Raw genomic sequence first — 23517 nt, 5'->3', positions numbered from 1 at the left:
TCCGAGACCCAGAGACCCGCCACACACCTCCTCCTTCGGACAGCGGCCGGGTTTCCGACGCAGTCACTAGGAGTCCAAGCAACTCACTTCGTGTCTCCTCTTCCCACCAACCGCCCGTAGCCCTAGGCAGTCACTCCAAGTGACCCGCCCTGTTCCTCCTTCTCCTCCTCGGGGTAGCCCCCCGGGTGTTCAGGAGCTGTGGCTCCGAGACCAAGTGACCCACCTTGCTCCTCCTTCAGGCAGGCCACCAGTGTTCAGGAGTGGTCGCTTTTAGTCCAATCAACTCACCACTCGCCTCCTCCTCTGGCAATCGCCTTTGACTCTGATGCAGTCACTCCTAGGTCAAGCGACCCGCCGCACTCCTCCTCTTCCTCCGGGCTGCCCCCCGGTGTTCAGGAGCGCTCGCTCTGAGTTCAAACAGCTTGCCATGCAGCTCCTCCTCAGGCAGCCGCCCGAAGCCCCAGTGGTTGCTCCGAGTCCAAGCGCTGTGCTGAGCCGCCTCCTCTACGATGATCCCAGTTGTCCGTGTTTACCGCTCCTGTGGGGGGAGGGGTGTCTCGCCGAACAACTCTACTTCACAAAGTTCCCTGTGTTCCGGGGCTACCGCCCCATCCGGGACGCCTCCCCAACGGGAGAGACTCACCCGGCGGCTTTGAGTTGGTCCCAAGCCTCTCACTACCTCCTCTTTTGAATCCTGCATCCTGGAGCAACGTGAAATACAGCCGCCCTCTAGTCCGCCATCTTGAAAACCCCCCCTTTGCTGGTTTTGATTGTTGTTTTTCATTTCCTTTTCATGGACTATTTTGCTGAGAATGTTCTGTAGTGCAGGATTTCTAGTTGTGAATTCTTTTTAACTTTTGTTTTTCATGGAAGATTTTTATTTTGTAATCAAATCTGAATCTTCATTTTTCTGGATATAAAATTATTGGTTGGCAACTGGTTTCTTTCAGAGCTTGATATATGTTGTTCCAGGACCTCCTAGCTTTGATGATCTGGGTTGAGAAATTTACTGAGATCCAAATTGTTTTTCCCCTATATGTAACACTGATACTTTTCTCTTGTAAACTTTAAAATTCTATCCTTATTCTTTATGCTAGGCATTTTCACCATAATGCACCTTGTTGTGAATCTGTTGTACTTCTGTACATTTTGGGTCCTGTAAGCCTCTTGAATTGATTTCCATTTCATTCTTCAGGTTTGGGAAATTTTCTGATATTATTTTGTTGAATAGATTGTTCATTCCTTTGGCTTGTATCTCTGTGCCTTCCTCTATCCTGATAATTCTTAAAAATTTGGTCTTTTCATGTTATCCCATAATTCTTGGAAGTTCTATTCATGGTTTCTTACTATCTTCACTGTGTGATCAACTTTATTTTCAAGATTATGTATTTTGTTTTCATTGCCTGAGGATCTGTCTTCTAAGTGATCTAGTCTGTTGGTGATGCTTTCTATTGAGTTTTAATTTGTTTTATTATTTCCTTTAGTTCAAGGATTTCTGCTTTTTTTCAGAATCTCTCTTTATTGAAATAATCTTTTGCTTCCTGCATTTGCTTTCCTAATTCTTTATTGAAATAATCTTTTGTTGCCTGAATTTGCTCTCTTTTATCATCCTTTACTTTGCATATCATTTTTATTATGTACATTCTGAATTCCTCTGACATTTCTTCTACTGTGCTGGCAGTGGATTCTATTATTATAGCATCTTGGTTTGTTTGGGGCACTTTCTTCCCTTGTTTATTCATGTTGTTCCTGTATCTTCCCCTCTAGCAGTGCTGATCTGAGGTTATTACATTTTCTACCCTATAGACCTTATAGTGTCCCTGCAAGTTTCCAATATCTTGCCTTTAAGGGGAAGATCAATATTAACAGCACCCAATACAAACAATATGCAATCTTAAACCAAATAACTTGTCTTAATAAATTTACAGTTTCGTTGCAATAAATGGAAATGGTAATATAAACATAATATAAACAATATAAACGGTAGGTTTGGAAACAGGTCTACAGTTTCTAATGGTGGACAAAGTAAGAACTGGGGTGGGGGGTGTAGGATGAAATGTTAATGAAGTAGGAGGTGAGAATATAGAGGTATTAGATCATAGGAATCGTGGAAGAAAAACCTAAAGAAGTTGGCTGTTACCAGGAGAAAAGAGAGACTCCAGGGAAACACATAAGTGAGAGTAAATAATAGAATAAAAAGAGAAAAAGAAAACAAAATAAAAAAAAGAAGAGTGAAAATGAAGGCATATACAACAAAACTGTAGTATGCTAATCTGACATTGCAGTCCTCAGTGGCCTGCTGCACAAAATGTACTTGGTTGCAATTATGTTGAGGATGACAGAGCAGGAAAAATAATCTCAAAGGTGTATTGTACAATTGTTTCTGTTCTTCTCTGCTTTCCTTCTCATCCTATAGATGTGGTTGTCTGGAATTTGCTGGTATCTCCACCGTCAGGATGGTGAAGGTCACTAGGGTGGGAGGGTTAGTATTGAAGGCAGAACTCCTGGAGGTAGGATATAGCAATTGCTGTTCCCAGTTGGAAAACTGCACGTCAGGAATCTCTTTTGGGGTCCACTTGTGTGTTGTAGGAGCCTGGTCTTAGTCCCTTACATTGCCTGTGGACCCCACTATTCTTAGTCTCTAGTTTAGTCTTTAAACTGTATCTCTCCAACTCCTGCCCTTTCGACTTCCCAATCTGGAACCTCTCTCTCCAGCAGTCCTAAGGACTGAGCACCAGGACCTGTGTACCTGTTGTGGAGAGCTCTTTTGTATCAGGCAGATCATGACCAGGTGTTGAGAGCTGTAGGCTGCCATAGCTGCAAGTGCTGGACCTGGTTGGTGGCTGGGGTGTGGGTTGGGAGACAGTAGGTACTTTGATAATGGGCTTCTAGGCTCTAGTCCATGTCCCAAGATGGTATTTACCTCAACTAAAGATGGTGATGGCAGTAGTGAAGTAACCCAAGATGGTGGCAGAAGTGTTCCCAAGAAGGAGGCTACCACTTTCAGAGATGGGGGAGTGATGGTGGGCCATATGGTGGTGTTGGGCAGCCTATTTAGAGATGCAACACTGTGACCTCTGGCGCTGTAGTAGGGGGCTGTCTCCAGACCCTGTCCAGTGGGAGGTTACCATTTGGAAGGGGCTATGGCAGTGGTTGCAGCGTCCCAAGATGGAGGCAACCTGGGGAATCCTGTGTTGGTAGATGGGGAGTCAGGTGTAGTAGGTCCTTCAGGAGAGCAGCAGGCCCTGTGTGGCGCTCTGGTACAGGTAGTGCTTGTCTTTTACAAGGTTTTTTAAATGAAAATTCAATTTGTTATTCAGATTTCTATTTTTATTGTGTCTGCATTTATATTTTATTTTAAAAGAAATATATTTTCCTAAATGATTAATTTTATTAATATAAAGTTTTAGTAATATTTTCTTATTATCCGCTTAATGTCTTTGGGATATGTAGTGATATACTTTCTTTTATCAACCATCAGGTAATGTAGGCCTCAGTACCTTTTACTTTATTTGCTTTGCGCATTCTTCCAACTTATATGCCATGTATATATCCTATTTAAATTCCATATTCTTTTTATTGTCAATATTGTTATCATTATTTTAGATAGTAATTAATTAGTTTTACCTACATCTTTACTATTTGTTTATATATGCCTTTTGACATCTTGAATTGTTCATGTGAGTTTTTTTTCCTTTCATTTGAAAATACCCTTTAGTATTTATATTAGAGCACATCTGCCACAAATGGGTTCTCTCAGTTTTGATAGATCTTCAAATATATACATATGTTTTAACCTTTGTCCTCGTAGGACATTTTCCCTGGCACAGTATTCTAATTTGACAGTTACTTTATTTCAACAGTGTCTTTAGGTTTTGATTCTTGCTGTTGAGAAGTTAGCTTTAGCCTGGTTGTTGCTTCTTAAAAGATCATTTATCTTATTAAAATCCCATTATTTGTTTCCTTATTGTTTCTCCTCTCTCCTTCTAATGTTCCAGTTCTACCTAGTCAAGCCATCTTTCCTCTGCTTCTTCCCCTCTGTTCTGTATTTACCATTTCTATCACTTCATGTTTCGTCTGACTTTTTCTAGTTCATTAATTTTCTCCTTAACTGCATCTATTCTGTTTTTAAGCACACAATTTATATCTTAGTTTCATTTGTTACATTGTTTAGTATTAGTCTTTCTATTGGGTTCCTTTCAACCACTGAAATCTTTCATTCATTTTGTTTATAAAATTTTCATTTTGTCTTTTATGTCTTAAGTAGAATTTAAACAAAATCTTTGTTTAATATTTGGAATTCTTTCTTCTTTCTCTTCTTTCTTTACTGTAGTATTGAGAATATATTGAGTGGATAGCAAGAGCAGAAATAGGGAGTCTTGTTAGGAAACTGGGATTAATCAAAGGAAAAATGTTGGACAATAGTGACATTAAGAGGAAAAGTGATATTTAGGAGGTCAAAACAAGATTGGCACACATAAATCTAAAGCATTTTTATTCATAAGTGATGAATCATCTGAAAGGGAAATGAGGAAAACAACTCCGTTCACAGTAGCCTCAAAAAAATCAAATGCTTGGGAATCAATCTAACCAAAGAGGTAAAAGATCTCTACAATGAAAACTACAGAACATTAAAGAAAGAAAATGAAGAAGACCTTAGAAAATGGAAAGATCTCCTGTGTTCTTGGATAGGCAGAATTAATATTATCAAAATGGTCATACTTCCAAAGGTGCTATATAGATTTATCATGATTCCAATTAAAATCCCAATGACATTTCTCATAAAAATAGAGAAAGCAATCATGAAATTCATCTGGAAGAACAAAGACCTAGAATAGCCAAAGCAATCCTGGACAGGAAGAGTGATGCAGGAGGTATCACAATACCAGACCTTAAACTCTACTATAGAGCAATAGTAACAAAAGCGGCATGGTATTGGCACCGAAATATAAAGGTAGACCAGAAGACACAGAAACAAACACACGTAAGTACAGTTATCTCACACTAGACAACGGTGCCAAAAACATACAATGGAGAAAAGATAGCCTCTTCAACAAATGGTGCTCGCAAAACTGGAAATTCATATGCAGTAAGATGAAATTAAACCCTTATCACTTACCCTGTACAAATCAACTCAAAATGGATCAAGGATCTAGGAATTAGACCTGAGACTCTTCACCAAATAGAACAAAAAATAGGCTCAAATCTCTATCATGTTGACTTAGGACCAGACTTCCTTAACAAGACCCCCATAGCACAAGAAATAAAACCAAGAATCAATAAATGGGATAGATTCAAACTAAAAATCTTTTTCTCAGCAAAGGAAACAATCAATAATGTGAAAAGAGAGCCTACAGAGTGGGAGAAAATCTTTTCCACACACACTTCTGACAGAGCACTAATATCTAAAATTTATAAAGAACTTAAAAAACTTCACAGCAAAAATACAGAGAACCCAATCAATAAATGGGCTAAGGAACTGGGCAGACACTTAACAGAAGAAGATATACAGGTGATCAACAAATGTATGAAAAAGTGCTCATAATCTCTAGTAATTAGAGAAATGCAAATTAAAACCACCCTAAGATTTCATCTAACTCCAATTAGAATGACTATCTTCAAGAACACAAGCAATAATAAGTGTTGGCATGGATGTGGGGAAAAAGGCACACACATACATTGCTGGTGGAGTTGTAAATTGGTGCACCCACTCTGCAAAGCAGTATGGAGATTCCTCAGAAAACTTGGAATGGAACCACCATTTGACCCAGCTATTCCACTCCTCAGTTTATACCCAAAGGACTTAAAATCAGCATTCTACAGTGACACAGCCACATCAATGTTCATAGCTGCTCAATTCACAATAGCTATATTGTGCAACCAACCTAGATACCCTTCAGTTGATGAATGGATAAAGAAACTGTGCTATATATACATAATGGATATTACTCAGCCATAAAGAAGAATAAAATTATGGCATTTGCTGATAAATAGATGGAGTTGGAGAAATCATACTGAGTGAAATAGGCCAAGCCCAAAAAAACCAAAGACCAAATGTTTTCTCTGATAAGTGGATGACGATACATAACAAAGGGGGTTGGTTGCAGGAGGAAGAAAAGAAGAATGAAGGAACTTTGGATGGTGTAGAGGAAAATGGGGCAGGAGGAAGTGGGGGAAGGAAAGATAGTATAATAAGACAGTATTACCCTATGTATATGTATGATTACATGAGTGGTGTGAATTTACATTGTGTACAACCATAGAAATGAAAAGTTGTACCCCATTTGTGTACAATGAATCTAAATGCATTCTGTAAAAATAAAAATTTAAATAAAAAACCAAGATTGGTGGTAGATTTCACTTTGGAAATAAATTATATGTGTTAAGGATGATTTCTAAGTTCTTCAGTTGTATAACTGGATACATACTGGCATATCTTTCATTGAGGAAAAACAGTAGAAAGGTTGGTTGTTGGTGGTGATGGTTATTGTGTAGGGGACATCAGGGAAAGCATGAGTTCAGATTTGGACATATAAATTTGATGTTCATGAGATATCCCAGTGGAGCAATGTAGTAAGGAGTTTTCTATGTAGGAGATAGTTAATATGTCTATGCCAGAGATAGAATTTGTGATTTATTAATTACACAAATCAGTGTCAGTATAATTAAAGATGGGTATAGATGAGACTGACCCAGGGAGATGTTCAACAACTTAAGATGACAAAATTTCTTAGAATTACATCATTTAATGTCTACATAGAGGAAAATATTGCAAAGGTGATAGAGAATAAGCTATGGTGGGATGATAGGAAAATCAGAAGTGGAGTCCTACAAAAGTCAAGGTAAGATATATTTTAATAGGGAGATAATGTTCAACAATTTGATATACTGCTGAGAATTAAAGCAAAATAAGAATACTTAAAAACACCATTTGTTCAGAAAATTTTAAAGCCAGACAGTAACCTCAGGTAACTGAGATTATTGGTAACTTAACAGAGAACGATTTAAGTAACGTGTTTAGACTGAATATTGATTACAGTGTGATAAGAAGTAAGTGGGAGTTGATAAAATACAGTACATAGTTGAGACAACGCTTGGGAAATGGAGAGAGAGAGGAGAGAGAGAGAAATGGGTTGATATCTAGTGGATGTTGTGGGGTTGAAGGAACATTCTCTGAAACTTGAGTGAGATCTATGAGAAGGAGAGATTATGCAGGAAGAAAGAAAAAAGACAGAATAGGGGGAGGGATCTGAATCCCAGATTGGAGAAGTGGTTCTTGTGTTATCTTACTAGAAAAAGAAGATAAGGTGTATGCAGAGATGGTGGATTAACCTGTTGTGTAGCAAGAAACAAGGGAATTTCACCCGATAGCTGTATTTAATTTTGAAGTGCAGGCCAGTCATCTTCTGACAGTGAGGAGGAGATTTAGAGTTGTTAAAGGCTTAGGTGAGTAGGAGAGGGTTGAAATGATTTTCAGAAGTAGAAGAATAAGTTAATTCCTGAAATCTTTGGAGCCCATTTAGAAGTGTGTGTATGTGTGTGTGTGTGTGTGTGTGTGTGTGTGTGTGTTGGGATTAAGTACAGTTGTGAATAGCAGAACTAAAATATTAGTGACTTTACAAAATGTTAAGTATTTATTTCCCACATAGAAGCCTCAGGAAGGTAGAACAAGCCTAGAATGCTGATTCTGCTCCAAGAAGCGTTAGGGATCCAGGCTGTGTCTATCTTTCTACTTTCTTGTTTTAATCAGCTGTTTTGCCTCTGTGACCAAAATACAATTTAACAGGAATTTCAGAAGAAAAGTTTATTTGGTGCTCATGGTTTCAGAGGTCTCAGTCCATAAATGGCCAATTCCCTTTCTCTGGGCCTGAGTCAAGGCAGAACATCAAGGTGGAAGGGTGCAGAGAACCTCTGCAGACTAGGATACCAGGAAGGAGAGAGAGAGAGACTCTGTACCAGGTACAGAGAGAAACTCTGCAGACTAGGGACAAAATATAAACCCCAAAGGCATACCCCCTAATAACCTACTTCCTTCAGTCACATCATACCTACCTAGTTACCACCCAGTTAAACCATTCCAATGAATTAATATGATTAGGTTAAGACTCTCATAACCCAATAATTTCACCTCTGAACTTGCATTGTCTCATTCATGTGCTTTTGGGGGACACATCATATCTCAACCATAACATTTGTATACTTGTTTACTTGTTCATAATGCTTATAGTTTCTCTCTTTCTTTTCTTTCTTTTTTTTTTAACTTTTAATTTGTCTCCTTAGCATTTCTAGCTTCTTTACAGGGTTTCAGAATTCCCCATTCTCTTAATTTTGGCATGAAGCAATAGTGGTAGTGACCTTCAATGTCAAGAGCTGTGGAGGATAAGTTGCAATTTTAGTGTCCAGCATTAGAGATGTTAGCTGTGCACCCTGAAGCATTCAGAAGATCCATATTTTATTCCTCAGCCTTTTTGTGGTTAAGGGAGCTTCCTAGGGGACATGTGGTAAATTGTATTTATTCTCAAATCAGCAAGAGTTGTTTGTCATTATTTGCAACTAAGATGATCAACCAATTTTATATCCACTGATCATTTTTTTTTGTATTGGCTTGTTTGAATTTTAGGATTTTTAAGTTATATTCTATTACTTTTCCATGGTGATTTAAAAAAAAATATTGATTTGGATGCAGTGGTGCACTTCTGCAATCCCAGTTATTCTGTAATCCCAACTCTACTGCCAAGGCAAAAGGGTTACAAGTTTAAGGCCAGCCTGGACAATTTAATGAGACCCCGTCTCAAAGTAAAAAAGTAAGAAAGGCTAGGAATGTATCTCAGTGGTGGAGTGCTTGCTCAGCAAATGTAAAACCGTGGGTTCAATCCCTAGCACTAGCCACCCCAGTATTTTCTTGTGTAAATAGTGCTTTTGTAACTCTGAATTCATTCCCACATTGAGATAATAAAATGGTTTCTTTTTTTTTAATATTTTGTCTTTAATCTTGTTATAAATGATTTAGGGATAAATTTGGAGGGTAGGAAAGCCAGTCATCCTACTCCCACTTATTTTAATATTTTCCCTACTGATGTGCAGTACCACCTCTGTTATATGGCAGATGCCCCATGTGCTTGAGTCTGTTTTTGTATCGCTTTTCTCTATCAATTTGTCTATTTTCTTTATTTCTCTATGTATTTGTCTATCCTACACAAATTCACACAGTTGATTAACACACAATAAATATTGCTGCTTGGTAGGGAAAATACCTTCAGTCTATTTTTCTTTTCCAAAATTATTTTTATTGTTCTCAGATCTGTATCTCTAGATTTTCTACATACACATGTGTATACCCAACATACACATATACACATCCTGATTAAATTTTATTGAATTTGTGTTAAATTTGTGGACTGATTTGGGAAATGGTTGCCATTATTATGACATTGAGCTTTCTCCTATATGAATATGGGTTCTTTATTCAATGTTTTATATCCTTCACTGTATAGTGAAATAATGTAAAATTTTATTTTTGTTTCTATTTATTTCAAGTTTCCCTTTCTATTGCTATTATGAATGACATTTTTCCTCCTTTTGCAATGTCTAGTTGGTTATTGTTGGTATATGAAATTTATTGGTGCCTATATAAGCTATCCTGTTACACTCTTATTTCTAATAGTTTGAATAATTAGAATAATTATAATATTAGAATAATAGTTTAGCTAATTATTCTTTTTTTACCTTATTTTTATTTATTATTATTATTATTTTTTTTGGTGGTGCTGGGGATTGAACCCAGGGCCTTGTCCATGCTAGGCAAGCACTCTACCAACTGAGCTGTATCCCCAGCCCTATTTATTAATTTTCTTTATGAATTGTTCTTTTCCACCTGCTTTGAGTTTCCTGAAATTCCCTGTGTGGCTTTTTGATTGAATATAAAACTAATTTTGTCAGTATTTTCTGTCTTTTTTTTTTTGTAAATGTATTTAAAACTTAAACACTGCTTTAGCTATTTCACATAAGTTTTGATCTGTTGTTTTTTAATATTTAATATTCTATATTTATTATGAAATTAACTCATGTTATAGTAGTTCTTAATTTCTTTTTTATTTTCTTGTTAACACATTCAGTGATGTACTTTTAGTTTCCAAAATGCTTTCTCACTTTATTTTTACTTGGTTTTTAATATGCTATATCACAAAATTTCTAAATCATATTTAAGACTACCATGATATGGGAAACAGTACCTTAAGTGCTCAATTCTGAGGTCAGAGAAAAATTTCTACTTTGGCTTCTTATCTGAAAGGCTCTGTGCAGTGAAATTAACAAAGTAATTAGCAATAATTACAGAATAAATTCAGCAGTGAGTTTTCTTAAGATGATTCTTATTTTGTTCTTCAGTAAAGACTGAAACAACTTCTAGATAGATGAGCAAATAACTGATTTTTGAATTATAAATACTGCAAGAAGTTAAAGTGAGAATTGTGTTCCCAATGCATAAGTTCTGAGGGTTGCTTAATTTATAATTTACCAGAAGAGTGCTTGGATATTATGGTAATTAGGAACAAAGTAACTGGTAAAAATCAACTTCCTGGGGATGAACCTAAGACGTAGGTTCTCCTTTGCTGTTGTGTTTTCAAAACAGAAGGAAAAGAGATTTCAGAGCAGAAGGAAAGGAGATAAAGATGAGATGATTTGAAAAGAAAAAAATAGGTGAAAACAATTCTTGTCATATAACTAGACTTTTCTCATTAAGACTTCAACTTCTGTGTAGTGGTTTCCTTTTGATTGATTCTATCCTTTTCTTTGTTCAGGAAAAGATAATGAAGGAAAGGAGTCTGATTCAGAACACCTGAATTTCCGTAAGAGTTTGCCTTCATCAAGTAAAAAAAAGACAACTATATCAAAGGTAAAATCTAAAAGGAGAGAACTTTCAGCTAATTTATAGTGGCTTATAGTGAGATCATTGACTTAGCTTTCTGGGGAATTGATATCTACTTTATTGTTCTCTCCACAATGATTCCTTTTCTTTCTTTTTCTTTTGGTACTGGGGATTGAACCTAGGGCACTAAATCACTGGGTCACATCCCCAGCCCTTTTTTGTATTATATTTAGAGACAGGGTCTTGCTGAGTTGCTTAGAGCCTTGATAAGTTGTTGAGGCTGGCTTTGAACTTATCCTCCTGCTTCATCCTCCTGAGCTGCTGGAATTTCAGGCATGTGCCACTGCACCTGGCCCCACAATGATTTCTTAATTTTTTGTCACTCTGATGTTGAAGATTACCAAAGTAGGAATTTGAAAGAGTGAGGCTTTTTGCAACTCTAAAGAAAACTCCTTTTAATTCTGCTCTGTGAAAGTGTTGTGCACTCTGTTCCATTCCACCCTACTCCCATCTTGGGTGGGAGGCAGGGCATTTATCAGCTGAAGCTCACAGCAATCCCACTATATAGTTTCCTCTGCTGACCCCTTTCAAAGCCATTCTCTATGATACTGTGAACTGGTATCTCTAGATAAAATGCAGCTGTAGAGACTCAATAATTTCTTAAGCTGTTAGCTTAGACATGAACTCTGTAAAATGACTGCCTACCCCAATTCTCTGCCAGTAGATTGAAAAAAGTGGAGCCTTTATCATTGACCAGGTGGTTTTGCACCTTCTGTCCCAGCTTAACTCAGTCTGACTCTTTTCTTCTTTTTTTGAAGTAAGCTTGATAGGATGGTTGGCTAAATTAATGGTACTGGGTATAATTTATTATTTCAGTAGGAAAAATAAAACATTGCTATCTGAAAGTAAAAGTTAATAAAACATTTTTTTTGCCTTTTTGAGAAAATAATTTTGTGCTAGTTTTATAGCCCTCCATTTTCTTAGAACCAGATGAAAGTGGAATATCAACTGTGTTGCCTGGCGGCATTAGTTATGTAAAATGACTCTTGGACTATGGCAAGGGATGATAAATACCTTCTCGAAAGTACAAATGGGGTCTTGCCTGAATGTGAGTGACAAATCCCTTCCAGAAATCCTGAGTTAAGTTTAAGGGCTTTGATGAAAGGTACTGGTTTCTTTGTACCATGAGGCTTCTTAGTAAGCCAGGTGACTTATATTCACCCATGTAGTCTTACTGTCTGACATGTAAGTGAAACTAGATTACTCTTAGGACATCTGTTGCTTACGCCTAAGACTGTCCTGCTGGTATACCATAGTTTCTTTCCTGTGTCCTGTAAAGTTCCCCTGGTGCTATGTGTGGAGTTTTGGATCTTGTGAATGTCCTGGTGAATGGAAGATAACTGTTGGTGTTTCATCAGGGTGGGAAAATTATACTGTGCCCTGAAATTTGTTCAAGGTGGATTAAATCCCCAAATGTGAAAAGCAAAACTTAGAAAAATATATGGTAGAATAATATTTTTCTTAATTAGCGTAGGAAAGCATTTTAAAAAATGTATATTTATATATTATTCAAACTGGAAATTACTCAGTCTATTAGAATTTAATTAATTTATAATGGTCATGTTATTGCTAAAATATAATATTTAATTTTCCAGAAATATTTCTTCATGTTAAGATAAAAACTCAAGTTATGTATTTTAACCTGTTCAACAAAATGAATACATTTGATAGAAGTTCCAGGTGGTTGTTTACATGTATTAATGTACTTATTTTTAAAAATAATTGTTTTTGAGTCAGTGTTCTGAAGGTGATGACTCTCTTAATGTTTTCCAGGATTAGGACACATACATACAGCACACATACTAGCAGGAGACGAAAAAATTAATAAAGTTTACAAAATAAAAATTATGAAAGACACTTATAAAAAGATGAAAAGAAAACTTAGTTTGTAACTGGAGATACTGTGTGAGAAATAGGCATGAATTAAGGGTAGACAATTAGGCAGAAGTCAGAAGGTATTTGTATGTGTGTGTGTGTGTGTGTGTGTGTGTGTGTGTGTGTGTTTATGTTCTTCTTCAGAGTGCTTTCCTGTTCCTTTATTCTTCTTTTTCATCATTTAGGTATACAACAGTTATCCATCACCATGCTCTATTTGTTACTGTATTAACACAACATTAGCTATAATTATTTTCATGCTTACTTGTTTTTTATCCCATGAGAATATACCTTCCACAGTGTCAGGACATATACTTTTCTTGCTCAATGTTTGTCCCAGCACTTATAACAGTATCTGTAATTACTGGGTCCCCAGAAAAGAATTGTCAAATTAAGAAATGAAATAAGGGCTGGGGCTGTAGCTCAGTGGCATAACATTTGTTTAGCATGTTTGAGACACTGGGTTCAATCCTTAGATTCGATCCTTAGAACCATATAAAAATAAACAAATAAAATAAAGGCATTCTATTCATATATAATTACAAAAAAAATAATAAAAAAAACAAATGAAGCAAAGTCAAAGACTAAAATGCTAATTACTGAATCTCTATTCTTTTCAGTAATTTTCAGTTTTTGTTTTAATTTAATCCTCGGGTGCTTTACCACTGAGCCATAGCCTTTTCTTTTTTTTGAGACAGAGTCTCACTAAGTTGCTGAGGCTGGCCTTGAACTTGTGATTATCCTACCTCAGCCTCCCAAGTTGCCCAGCCTCTGAATCTTTATTTGAATTTTTAAAAATATTTTTTAGTTGTAGATGGACACAATACCTTTTTTCTATTTACTTATTTTTATGTGGTACTGAGGATTGAACCCAGTGCTTCAAAAGTGCTAGGTAAGGGCTGGGGAGAGAGCTCAGCTGGTAGAGTACTTGCCTCACAAGCACAAGGCCCTGAGTTCGATCCCCAGTACCACAAAAAAAAAAAAAAAAGAAGCACTAGGCAAGCACAAACTACTGTCACAACCCCAGTCCTCTGAGTCTGTTTTTTATTATGATTTTCTCCCTCTAATTAGATTTGATGTTGTCCACCGTAGATCCAGGTACTATGTAGAATGTTTAGTCAAAGGGGACTAAAGTCTTTCAGTTGGATAGTACAAAATCTCATGATAGGGACATATGTAGAATTACTGGATTAGATGTTGCAAATACTGAAGTAAAGATAAATTGAGTGTTAAGGATTTTGTCTTTACAGTAAATTAAATGTCATAAGCACTTATAAGAATATGTTCTGGGCTGTAGCAATCTATTGTTTTCAGATGAAGTCTTTTTTTATTAATGGGTGATTCAATGTGAATCATTTGTATTTACATAAAGTACTCTATACTCAGTTTTGACAGATTGGAAATTATTAACTAGGTAGGTACACATTTCAAGAGATTTTCTAGGAGAATAAATATTATTTTTATTATGTTTTAATTCCATTACTGAAATTCTTATATTAAGAAGCTAAAGAAATCAAATTTTATTTAACTATATTTCTTAAAATCATGAATAAAATTTGTTTCCTTTCTCTTGTCTATAGGTTTTGCAAAATAAAGTTAACTTGGAGAAGGTCAAACTCTCTTCTCAGAAGTTCCTACATAGTGCTAATGAGTATCTTTTTCAAAAGCCTTCAGAAAGGTATAACTAATGTACTTAGTGAATTTTGTTTATTCTGTTCATATTCATACTTTATTCATATCCCTTTCATCTGAATGGAAACAGTGAATAATGACCCTTAAATGTTGGATTAATTTTTCAAGATGTGTTTCTTTGTAAATCTGATTTAGTTTTCTTGGAAACCTGTTGTATTTAAGATTTAATAAATACAATATTAACATAAGAAAAAGACTATCAAAGATTCAATTTCTCTATCTTATCAGTAGTCAAACAGACTCAAAGCCTTTGTAAATGTGCTTGGAGCTCTTTAAGTTTTACTAGAAATACAGACTTTCCAGAAAGAAACAATAGAAATATTAGTGTGGCAAATTCCGTGGTCTATATATGAAATAAAATTTAAAGAAACAACAAGAAAGCAAATTTCTATTAGGAAAACGGAAAAACAGCAGTTACTATGTTTACAAAGTGTTCAAATTTAGGCATTATATGTAAAAAGCATATTAAATAAGGAAACATTTTATTAGTTTCCTTAGAAATTTACTAGTAATATTAGCTGTAGTTACTGGAATAGTTCTGTGTAATAATGGGCATATTGTTTATATTGTACGTATGTATGTTTATATACATACATATATATGTATATATAAAACTTGTAGGTTGTACTTCCAGAAGCTCATTAAATGAACAAATAACAGTAATTCCAAGGCATTTTGAGATTCGATTATATATTAAGTACTGTATACAAATACAAAATATCACAGAGTTTTTACTCTTTAAATCACAATTTCATTAGGAAACAGATATGTAAAAGACAAATTTAAGTACAATGGTATAAGCATTGTTATCGAATTAAAATCCAAAGATGTTGAGTATAGAAGACAGAGAACTATATACCAGGGAAGTTTCTCACAGGGTTTTTTTAAAGTAAAGATATTTTGGTTGAGTTTAGAACTTAAATAAATAGAAACCTAGCAGGTAAAAAGAGAGGGAAGAAAATTTAAGACTGAGGAAGAAGTTTGAGCAAAGGTAAGGACTTGTGGAAATATCATAACGGTGGTAAGAAATAAGTGTCAAGGGTTACAGGAATTGGAGAAGATGGGGTAGAGCTAAAAATATCATTTGGGCCTGTTGTGTGAAGGAACTCTGTCTATGTAAAGCCAAGTATACATTATTCAGTTTATTGATGAAAATGAAGCATAGGGTAGGGTCTTTGTTTTATTCATATGTCTGTCTGTCTGTCTATATTTCTATAAAGGATTTCTGGTAACAAAGTCAGGAGAAGAGTAGTAGGAAATTAACATCAAGGAGATGATTACAGTAGTCAAAAAATAGTGAGAAAAGAGAAAGAAATGTAAGATTACTCACAGAATCAAAAGAAAAAGGCAAGTATTTTGCTGATGTTAAAGCATATAAAGTGCATGTAGGAAATTAGTAGAGATGAGATGAAAAAGTAGGTAGGGAACTGATTGCCAGCATCCTTAAAGTCCTGAGGAGCCTTGATTTATCCTGAAGTTGACTTGCAGTTATAATTAAATTTGTATTTTAGGAATAATTTTATCTAGACATTTAATATTAGAACCAGAAGTCAAATTAGGAGACTTTTGCTAAGTGAAGTTGAAATACAAGTATGAGAGCCAAGCAGATAGAAGAGGTAAGTAAATTGAACAGTGAGAGGTTGGAAAAGAAACAATTTGAATATGGGCTAGTGTTTAAAAATTCTTAGCAATTATGAGCAAGACAGTGGTAGTTTAGAGGGCTTCCTATTTTTATTGGTGTATTATAATTACACATAATAGTGGGATTCAGTATATTATATTCATACATGTATATAATTTGATCAGTCTTATTCCCCAGTGCCTTCATATTCCTCCTCTTTTTCCTCCCCTGATCTGCTTACTCTAATGATCCTCCTCCTTATTGTTGTCATTATTTCATTATAATTTTGTACACACGTATATAAATGGGATTCATTGTGGTAAATTTGTCCACAGATGTAGCATAATTTGGTAGATTTCATTCCCTGATACTTTCCTGTTTTTAAGATGAGAGAAAGTTGAATGTTTTTATATGAAATAATCTATAGATAATGAGAAAAGATGAGTCGTAAGAAAAAACTTCCAGAGGAGCCTGAAGGTAGAATGTGGAAGGATTATTTCCAAACAGGAAAAAAATAAAGAGTAATGAAGAATGTTGGTGCATCTGAGTGTATGTTTTAAAAGAGTAAATTTTGTCATGCATTTTCTAGGAGGGACTACTGTTTTACTAAGGCAGAGGATTAAGATAAGGAGATGAGGATAGTGGCTTGGAGTTACCTGCCATGCGCAAATAGTAGGGGAAATTTACCAGAGACATACCGGTGTTTTCCAAATGACTCTGCTAGTGTCAGAAATCCCAGTGACTCCAGTATTTCTCTTTCACTGTGAAGGTAAGGGAGGAGAGAAGGTGAGTGGATGAATTGAGACAAGATGATTTGTTTGCAAGCCAGGTAAAGTGAAAGGAGATGAAATTTGTAATCACATTAGAATTTGGAAATTATCTCAGAAGGCAATGATAATGGAGTTGGTGGCTGAACTGAAATAGGTGACCCTTTATTGAATATTTAATATAGATATTAGAGAAACATATATTAGGCATTTAATATATATATATTCTTTGAAACCACATATACATTTCTTTTCCAGTGAGAGTGATCACAATGTGTGGAATGCCTGTGCTGCCTTGAAAAGAGACAGTTGGAACAGTGATGATGAAGAGTCTGCAGGGACATCAAAGACTGACTCTCCTGAACCTCCTGGTATGACATAATACTATTTGTAGTAGTAAACTCTGGAAGAGTCTGTACTTCAGACCAATTGGAAGTCTGTGAGATTATGTCTGTGAGTATGTATCAACTCTCTTTGTGTCTTTGGCTTCTTGGGGTTCTGTACTGTCATGCTGACCTATATTTTCCTTTAGCTATATGTTGGTTATGTTTAAATACTTCTTTTCCTCTTGTACTGTGCCTGGAATTTATTTATCCCATTGACTACAAGTGAGCCAGTGTTATGTTCTGTCACTCCTTAAATGGGTCTGTCTTACCTTAGATGTCAGACTATTTCGTTACCTTCTAATCCCAGCTCTCTAATGGGTTCAACAAAATTGTAGTTTAGTGTTTTTTTCAACTTGTATATAGGTAGAGTATTAGTGATGTTCATTTTAGTTCTGTACATGTTAGGCAGAAATGGCATTTTAGAATCTAGATGTATTTTGAAAATAAGAAAACATTCCTTTGTAAATATGTCTTTTAAACAAATGTACATTTACTCTATAACTTTTAAAAGCTAAATGTAATGCTCCATTGTATGACTGTACCATAATGTGTTATTTGATCTTGTTGGACATGTAGGTGTTATGATAAAACATACATAGAGTAGAGTGTTTGGGAGTATTCTTAGCTTGAGTTGAAAAAAAGAAGGAAGCTTTATTCATATTGCTACCACTGCAACAACAGCAGGAAACCCTGATATCTCAGATAAATGCCTAGCCAAGAAGATGGGTTTTAAAGGAAAAGGGTTATGTCTTTTTAAAAATTTTTAAAAAATTTTATTTGTTCCAATTAGTTGTATGACAGAATGCATTTATACATTTTGATAGATCATACATGAAAAAGGGGTTATGCTCTAAGCCACAGAAGAACTAGTAACTCAAAGTATTTCTGGAGTTGTTCTTTTTAATTCTGTCAATGTTCAGACATGATGACTAGATGGTTTGTTTTTGTTTCACTTTACTATGGTCTCTGAGTGACAAATAATATTGCTACTGTATGGAATTTGTTTATTTTCAACAGGGAATAATACCATGACCTAGCTCTTAGAGTAAGGCAGTTCTCAGGGAAAGACAATTCTTTCTCAGTACCCTCCTTTTCAGTTTCAGTTTAGGACTAAAGGCTCCTCCTGGGATCTATTATTTAAGTCTATATTTAAAAGTATTAATATCCAGAAAATATTAACTGTATTTTAACAAGTAAAAACAACCAAATAGAAAAATGATCAAAAATGATCAAAAGCCATTAACAGGTACTTCACAGAAGTAGTATAAAAAAGTGTTTAAACCTAATTTTGAATAAGAGGATGAAAAATCAAATCACAGTGAGATAACACTTTACACTGACTACATTGTTTAAAAATTAATATAGTCAATATTGGTGAGTTTGTAGCATGATGGAAATCATTTTCAGTTATACACAGGATAGTTCTATTCCTTCCCTAAAAGAGGACATAACATCTTTTTATTTTTTTCTGGCTTCTCCAATTTACAGACATTCCCTTTAATTTCTTACAAAAGAAAACAAATATTTAGTTAATTTATTTATATCAAATGTTACTATCAAAAAAGAAGAATCCATAACCCATTTTTGTAATTGTTCACTTGGTTGTTCCTACTATCTGTAACTGCCTTCTTTTACTCATCCCATAGTTTCTTTCAGCAAGCACCTCATTTGATTATAGTTCCTTGTCTGGTAAGTTAATCCCAACATTCGTTCTTCAAGAGCTGAGCCATTAGAAGTTCTGCCTAAATTGGGTGGTTATGATTTTCTATTGACTTAAATTCACATTCGAAGCATCCTAGAGGATACCTTCATTGAAGACGTACTGCTCCCATTCCCATTGTATACTAGCAGCCCAGTTTCCCCTTGTTAATTAGAATTTAGAATTCCCAGCACTGTAGTTATTTTCCTTTGCCTGTCAATAGCATATGAGGAGCCTAAAATAGTCTGTTGACATTGTCAACTTCCAGTTCAGTGGTCATTGTTTTCCCTGATAAAAGCATTACTTACTCTGCTTAGGTCTGCTTTGTTTTGTAGTCTTAACATACAGATTGTATACATATTTTGTTAGATTTGTATCTAAGTATGTTTTGGTGATATTTTATATAAATTGAACTTATAAAATATTTTAATTTCCATTGTTTTTTGATAATATATAAAAATATAATTGATTTTTGTATATATTCCTTGTATCTTTCAACAGCCTTCCTGAACTTATTAATTTGAGAATTTCTTTTCAATGTAAATGTTCATGTTGCCAGACCTAGTTTTATTTTTCTACCTTATCCTGTGTGTTTACCTTTCATGTCTTTTTCTTGACCTTCGTTATGATGTTAAAGCCATTTATCAGGTTGAAGAAGTGCTTTCTAATTCAAGTTTGATGAAGAGTTAATCATGAATGGGTTTTGAATTTTATTAAATGATTTTTAGGCATCTATTGATATGACTATGTAATTTTTTCTTTTGTCTGTTGGCAGAGTGAGATACCTACTCGTTTTTTAAAATGTTGAGTCTGTTTTGCATTCCTAGGATAGGCACAAGTAGGTCATGGTGTATTTTTTTTTTTTTTATGCTACTTGATTTGCTAGTATTTTCCTGAGGATATTTATTTATTGTTTTCTTCTTTTTTTATGTGTGTTTTTTTGTTTGTTTTTGCTTTTAATGTCAGGGTAATGCTGCCCCTACAGAGTCAATTGGGAAGTATTCTCTCCTATGTTCTGGAAGAGTTTACATAAAATTGATATTACAGTTTCCTCATGTGTTTTGTGGAGTTCATTTCAGCCATCTGGGGCTGAAATTTGTTTGCTTGTGATGTTTTAAAATACATATTTGTATTAGTTTTCTGGGGTTTCCATAGAAAAATATCCCAGACTGGGTGGCTTGAACAACAGAAATTTATTTTCTGACAGTTCTGGGGGCTGGAAGTCCAAGATCAAGTTGTCAGAAGAATTGGTTTCTCCTGAAACCACTGTCTGTGGCTTGTAGAGGTGTCTTTCCTCTGTGACTTCACATGGTCTTTCCCTTAGGTATATCTGTATCCTGATCTCTTCCTTTAAGGACAGCAGTCATAGGGATTAGGGACTACCTTAATGACCTTATTTTAACTTAATTACCTCTTCAGAGATCCTATCTCCAAATATAGTAACATTTTGAATTATTGGTGTTAGGACTTCAGCATGAATGGGGGGGGCACATAATTCAGTCCATAACAATATTCTGTTTCTTTGCTATAGTACTATATAGTTTCAGGTTATCTCTTTGTTATTTTAATGCACCTTTATAGTTTGAATTTGTTGCATCCATGTAAATTACATAATTTATGAATTTGTTCCATCCATGTAAATTACATAATTTATGGTAATAGAGTTGTTCATAATATTATCATTATTTTTTTAATATGTATAATATATTAATTGATCACTGTTTTAGTTAGCTGTTTAACTGCTGTGACTAGAAGACCCATCCAGAACAACTGTAGAGGACGACAAGTTTATTTGAGGGCTCATAGTTTCAAAGGTTTTAGTCCATAGAAGGCCAGCTCAGGGACTCGAGGTGAGACAGAACATCACGGTGGGACAGAGTGGCAAAGGGAAGCAGCTCACATAATGATTAAGAATTCGTCCTTGAGACTCTAGCCAGAGCAATTAGACAAACCAAAGAAATTAAAGGGATACGAATTGGAAAAGAAGAACTCAAACTATCCCTGTTTGCTGATGACATGATTATATATTTAGAGGAGCCCGGAAATTCCACCAGAAAACTTTTAGAACTCATAAGTGAATTCAGTAAAGTAGCAGGTTACAAGATCGATGCTCATAAATCCAATGCATTTTTATACATAAGTGATGAATCTTCAGAAAGAGAAATTAGGAAAACTACCCCATTCACAATAGCATTGAAAAAAATAAAATACTTGGGAATCAATCTCACAAAAGAGGTGAAAGACCTCTACAATGAGAACTACAGAACACTAAAGAAAGAAATTAAAGAAAACCTTAGAAGATGGAAAGATCTCCCATGTTCTTGGATAGGCAAAATTAATATTGTCAAAATGGCCATACTACCAAAAGTGCTATACAGATTCAATGCAATTCCAATTAAAATCCCAATGATGTACCTTACAGAAATAGAGCAAGCAATTATGAAATTCATCTGGAAGAATAAAAAACCCAGAATAGCTAAAGCAATCCTCAGTAGAAAGAGCGAAGCAGGGGGTATCGCAATACCAGATCTTCAACTCTATTACAAAGCAATAGTAACAAAAACGGCATGGTATTGGTACCAAAATAGACAGGTAGATCAATGGTACAGAATAGAGGACATGGACACAAACCCAAATAAATACAATTTTCTCATACTAGACAAAGGGTCCAAAAATATGCAATGGAGAAAAGATAGCCTCTTCAACAAATGGTGCTGGGAATACTGGAAAAGCATATGAAACAGAATGAAATTAATCTCCTGTCTCTCACCCTACACAAAATGGATCAAGGACCTCGGAATCAGACCAGAGACCCTGCATCTTATAGAAGAAAAAGTAGGTCCAAACCTTCAACTTGTTGGCTTAGGATCAGACTTCCTTAATAGGACTCCCATAGCACAAGAAATAAAAGCAAGAATCAACAACTGGGATAGATTCAAACTAAAAAGCTTTCTCTCAGCAAAGGAAACTCTCAGTAATGTGAAGAGAGAGCCTACAGAGTGGGAGAATATCTTTGCCACTCATACTTCAGATAGAGTGCTGATTTCCAGAATCTATAAAGAACTCAAAAAACTCTACACCAAGAATACATATAATCCAATCAACAAATGGGCTAAGGAAATGAACAGACACTTCACAGAAGATCTACAAGCAATCAACAGATATATGAAAAAATGTTCAACATCTCTAGTAATAAGAGAAATGCAAATCAAAACTACCCTAAAATTTCATCTCACCCCAATTAGAATGGCGATTATCAAGAACACAAGCAACAATAGGTGTTGATGAGGGTGTGGGGGAAAAGGTACACTCATACAAAGCTGATGGGGTTGCAAATTAGTGCAGCCACTCTGGAAAGCAGTATGGAGATTCCTCAAAAAGCTTGGAATAGAACCACCATTTGACCCAGCTATCCCACTCCTTGGCCTATACCCAAAGGACTTCAAATCAGCATACTACAGAGATACAGCCACATCAATGTTCATTGCTGCTCAATTCACCATAGCCAGATTGTGGAACCAACCTAGATGCCCTTCAGTTGATGAATGGATAAAGAAAATGTGGCACATATATACAATGGAATATTACTCCACCATGAAGAGTGTTAAAATTATGGCATTTGCAGACAAATGGATGAAATTGGAGAATATCATGCTAAGTGAGATAAGCCAATCTCAAAAAACTAAAGGACGAATGATCTTGCTGATAAGCGGATGAGGACATATAATGGGGGCTGGAAGGGGTTAGCGTTAGGTTTAGGGTTAGGTTTAGGGTTAGGGATAAGAAGGGTGGTAAGAATGGAGGAAGGAAGGACTGTATAGAGGGAAAAGAGGGGTGGGAGGGGTGGGGGGAAGGGAAAAAATAACAGAATGAATGAAACAACATTGCCCTATGTAAATTTATGATTACACAAATGGTATGCCTTGACTCCATGTACAAATAGAGAAACAACATGTATCCCATTTGTTTACAAAAAAAAAAAAAAAGCGGTGGGGCGGGTGGGGGAGGACAGGGGGAGAGAAAGAGAGAGAGAGAGAGAGAAAGAGAGAGAGAGAGAGAGACTCTACTTGCCTTGATCTATGAGAGACAGGGGAAGTTGATCCTGGGTAGGGCTTTGTACCTTTCCTGCAGAAGCTGCTGCACCCCTAATACATTATGAGGGAGAATATTTATAGTTCCTAATCCTGTCCCTAGTTGTTCTTCTGAGCCTCTCATGAGGTCCTCAGAGATACTGCTTTTCTGTTTTTTTTCCTTTGTATTAATTTATGTACACATGCATGTGTCCTGTCAATAATTTCATTTTCAGCCATCTGCTTTGTTTCTTGAAGTGTTTAATTTTAAGTTAATTCACCAACAATTTTTCTCAGGTGTGCAGACTATTGCTCACCTCATTATATTTTTTATCATCTCATTTTAAACTCTTTTAAAGTAATTTGTTTTTTTATTCTTTCTACAGATGATACATTTTATTTATTTGGTTATTTTCCATTTCAGAGTAGATTTAAAAAATTTTGCATGCTGTATTGCATTACTAATTTTCTTCTGAATTT

General features: G+C 35.4%; 1 protein-coding gene across 1 annotated transcript in view; it reads left to right on the top strand.

Moving 5' to 3' along the window:
- Nucleotides 1-3143: 3143 nt before the first annotated feature.
- Ptpn20 (protein tyrosine phosphatase non-receptor type 20) overlaps nt 3144-23517 on the top strand; it is a 68902-nt gene continuing 48528 nt past the window's right edge. The window contains exons 1-3 of the mRNA XM_047554346.1: nt 3144-3266; nt 14383-14480; nt 17141-17253. Of these exons, the coding sequence (XP_047410302.1) occupies nt 3144-3266; nt 14383-14480; nt 17141-17253 (334 nt within the window). The remainder of the gene's footprint in view (nt 3267-14382; nt 14481-17140; nt 17254-23517) is intronic.

This window comes from Sciurus carolinensis, chromosome 5 (genome assembly GCF_902686445.1).
Source record: "Sciurus carolinensis chromosome 5, mSciCar1.2, whole genome shotgun sequence".
Taxonomy (NCBI): domain Eukaryota; kingdom Metazoa; phylum Chordata; class Mammalia; order Rodentia; family Sciuridae; genus Sciurus; species Sciurus carolinensis.
The sequence above is the reverse complement of the archived record's forward strand: the minus strand, read 5'-3'. Positions and strand labels throughout refer to the sequence as shown.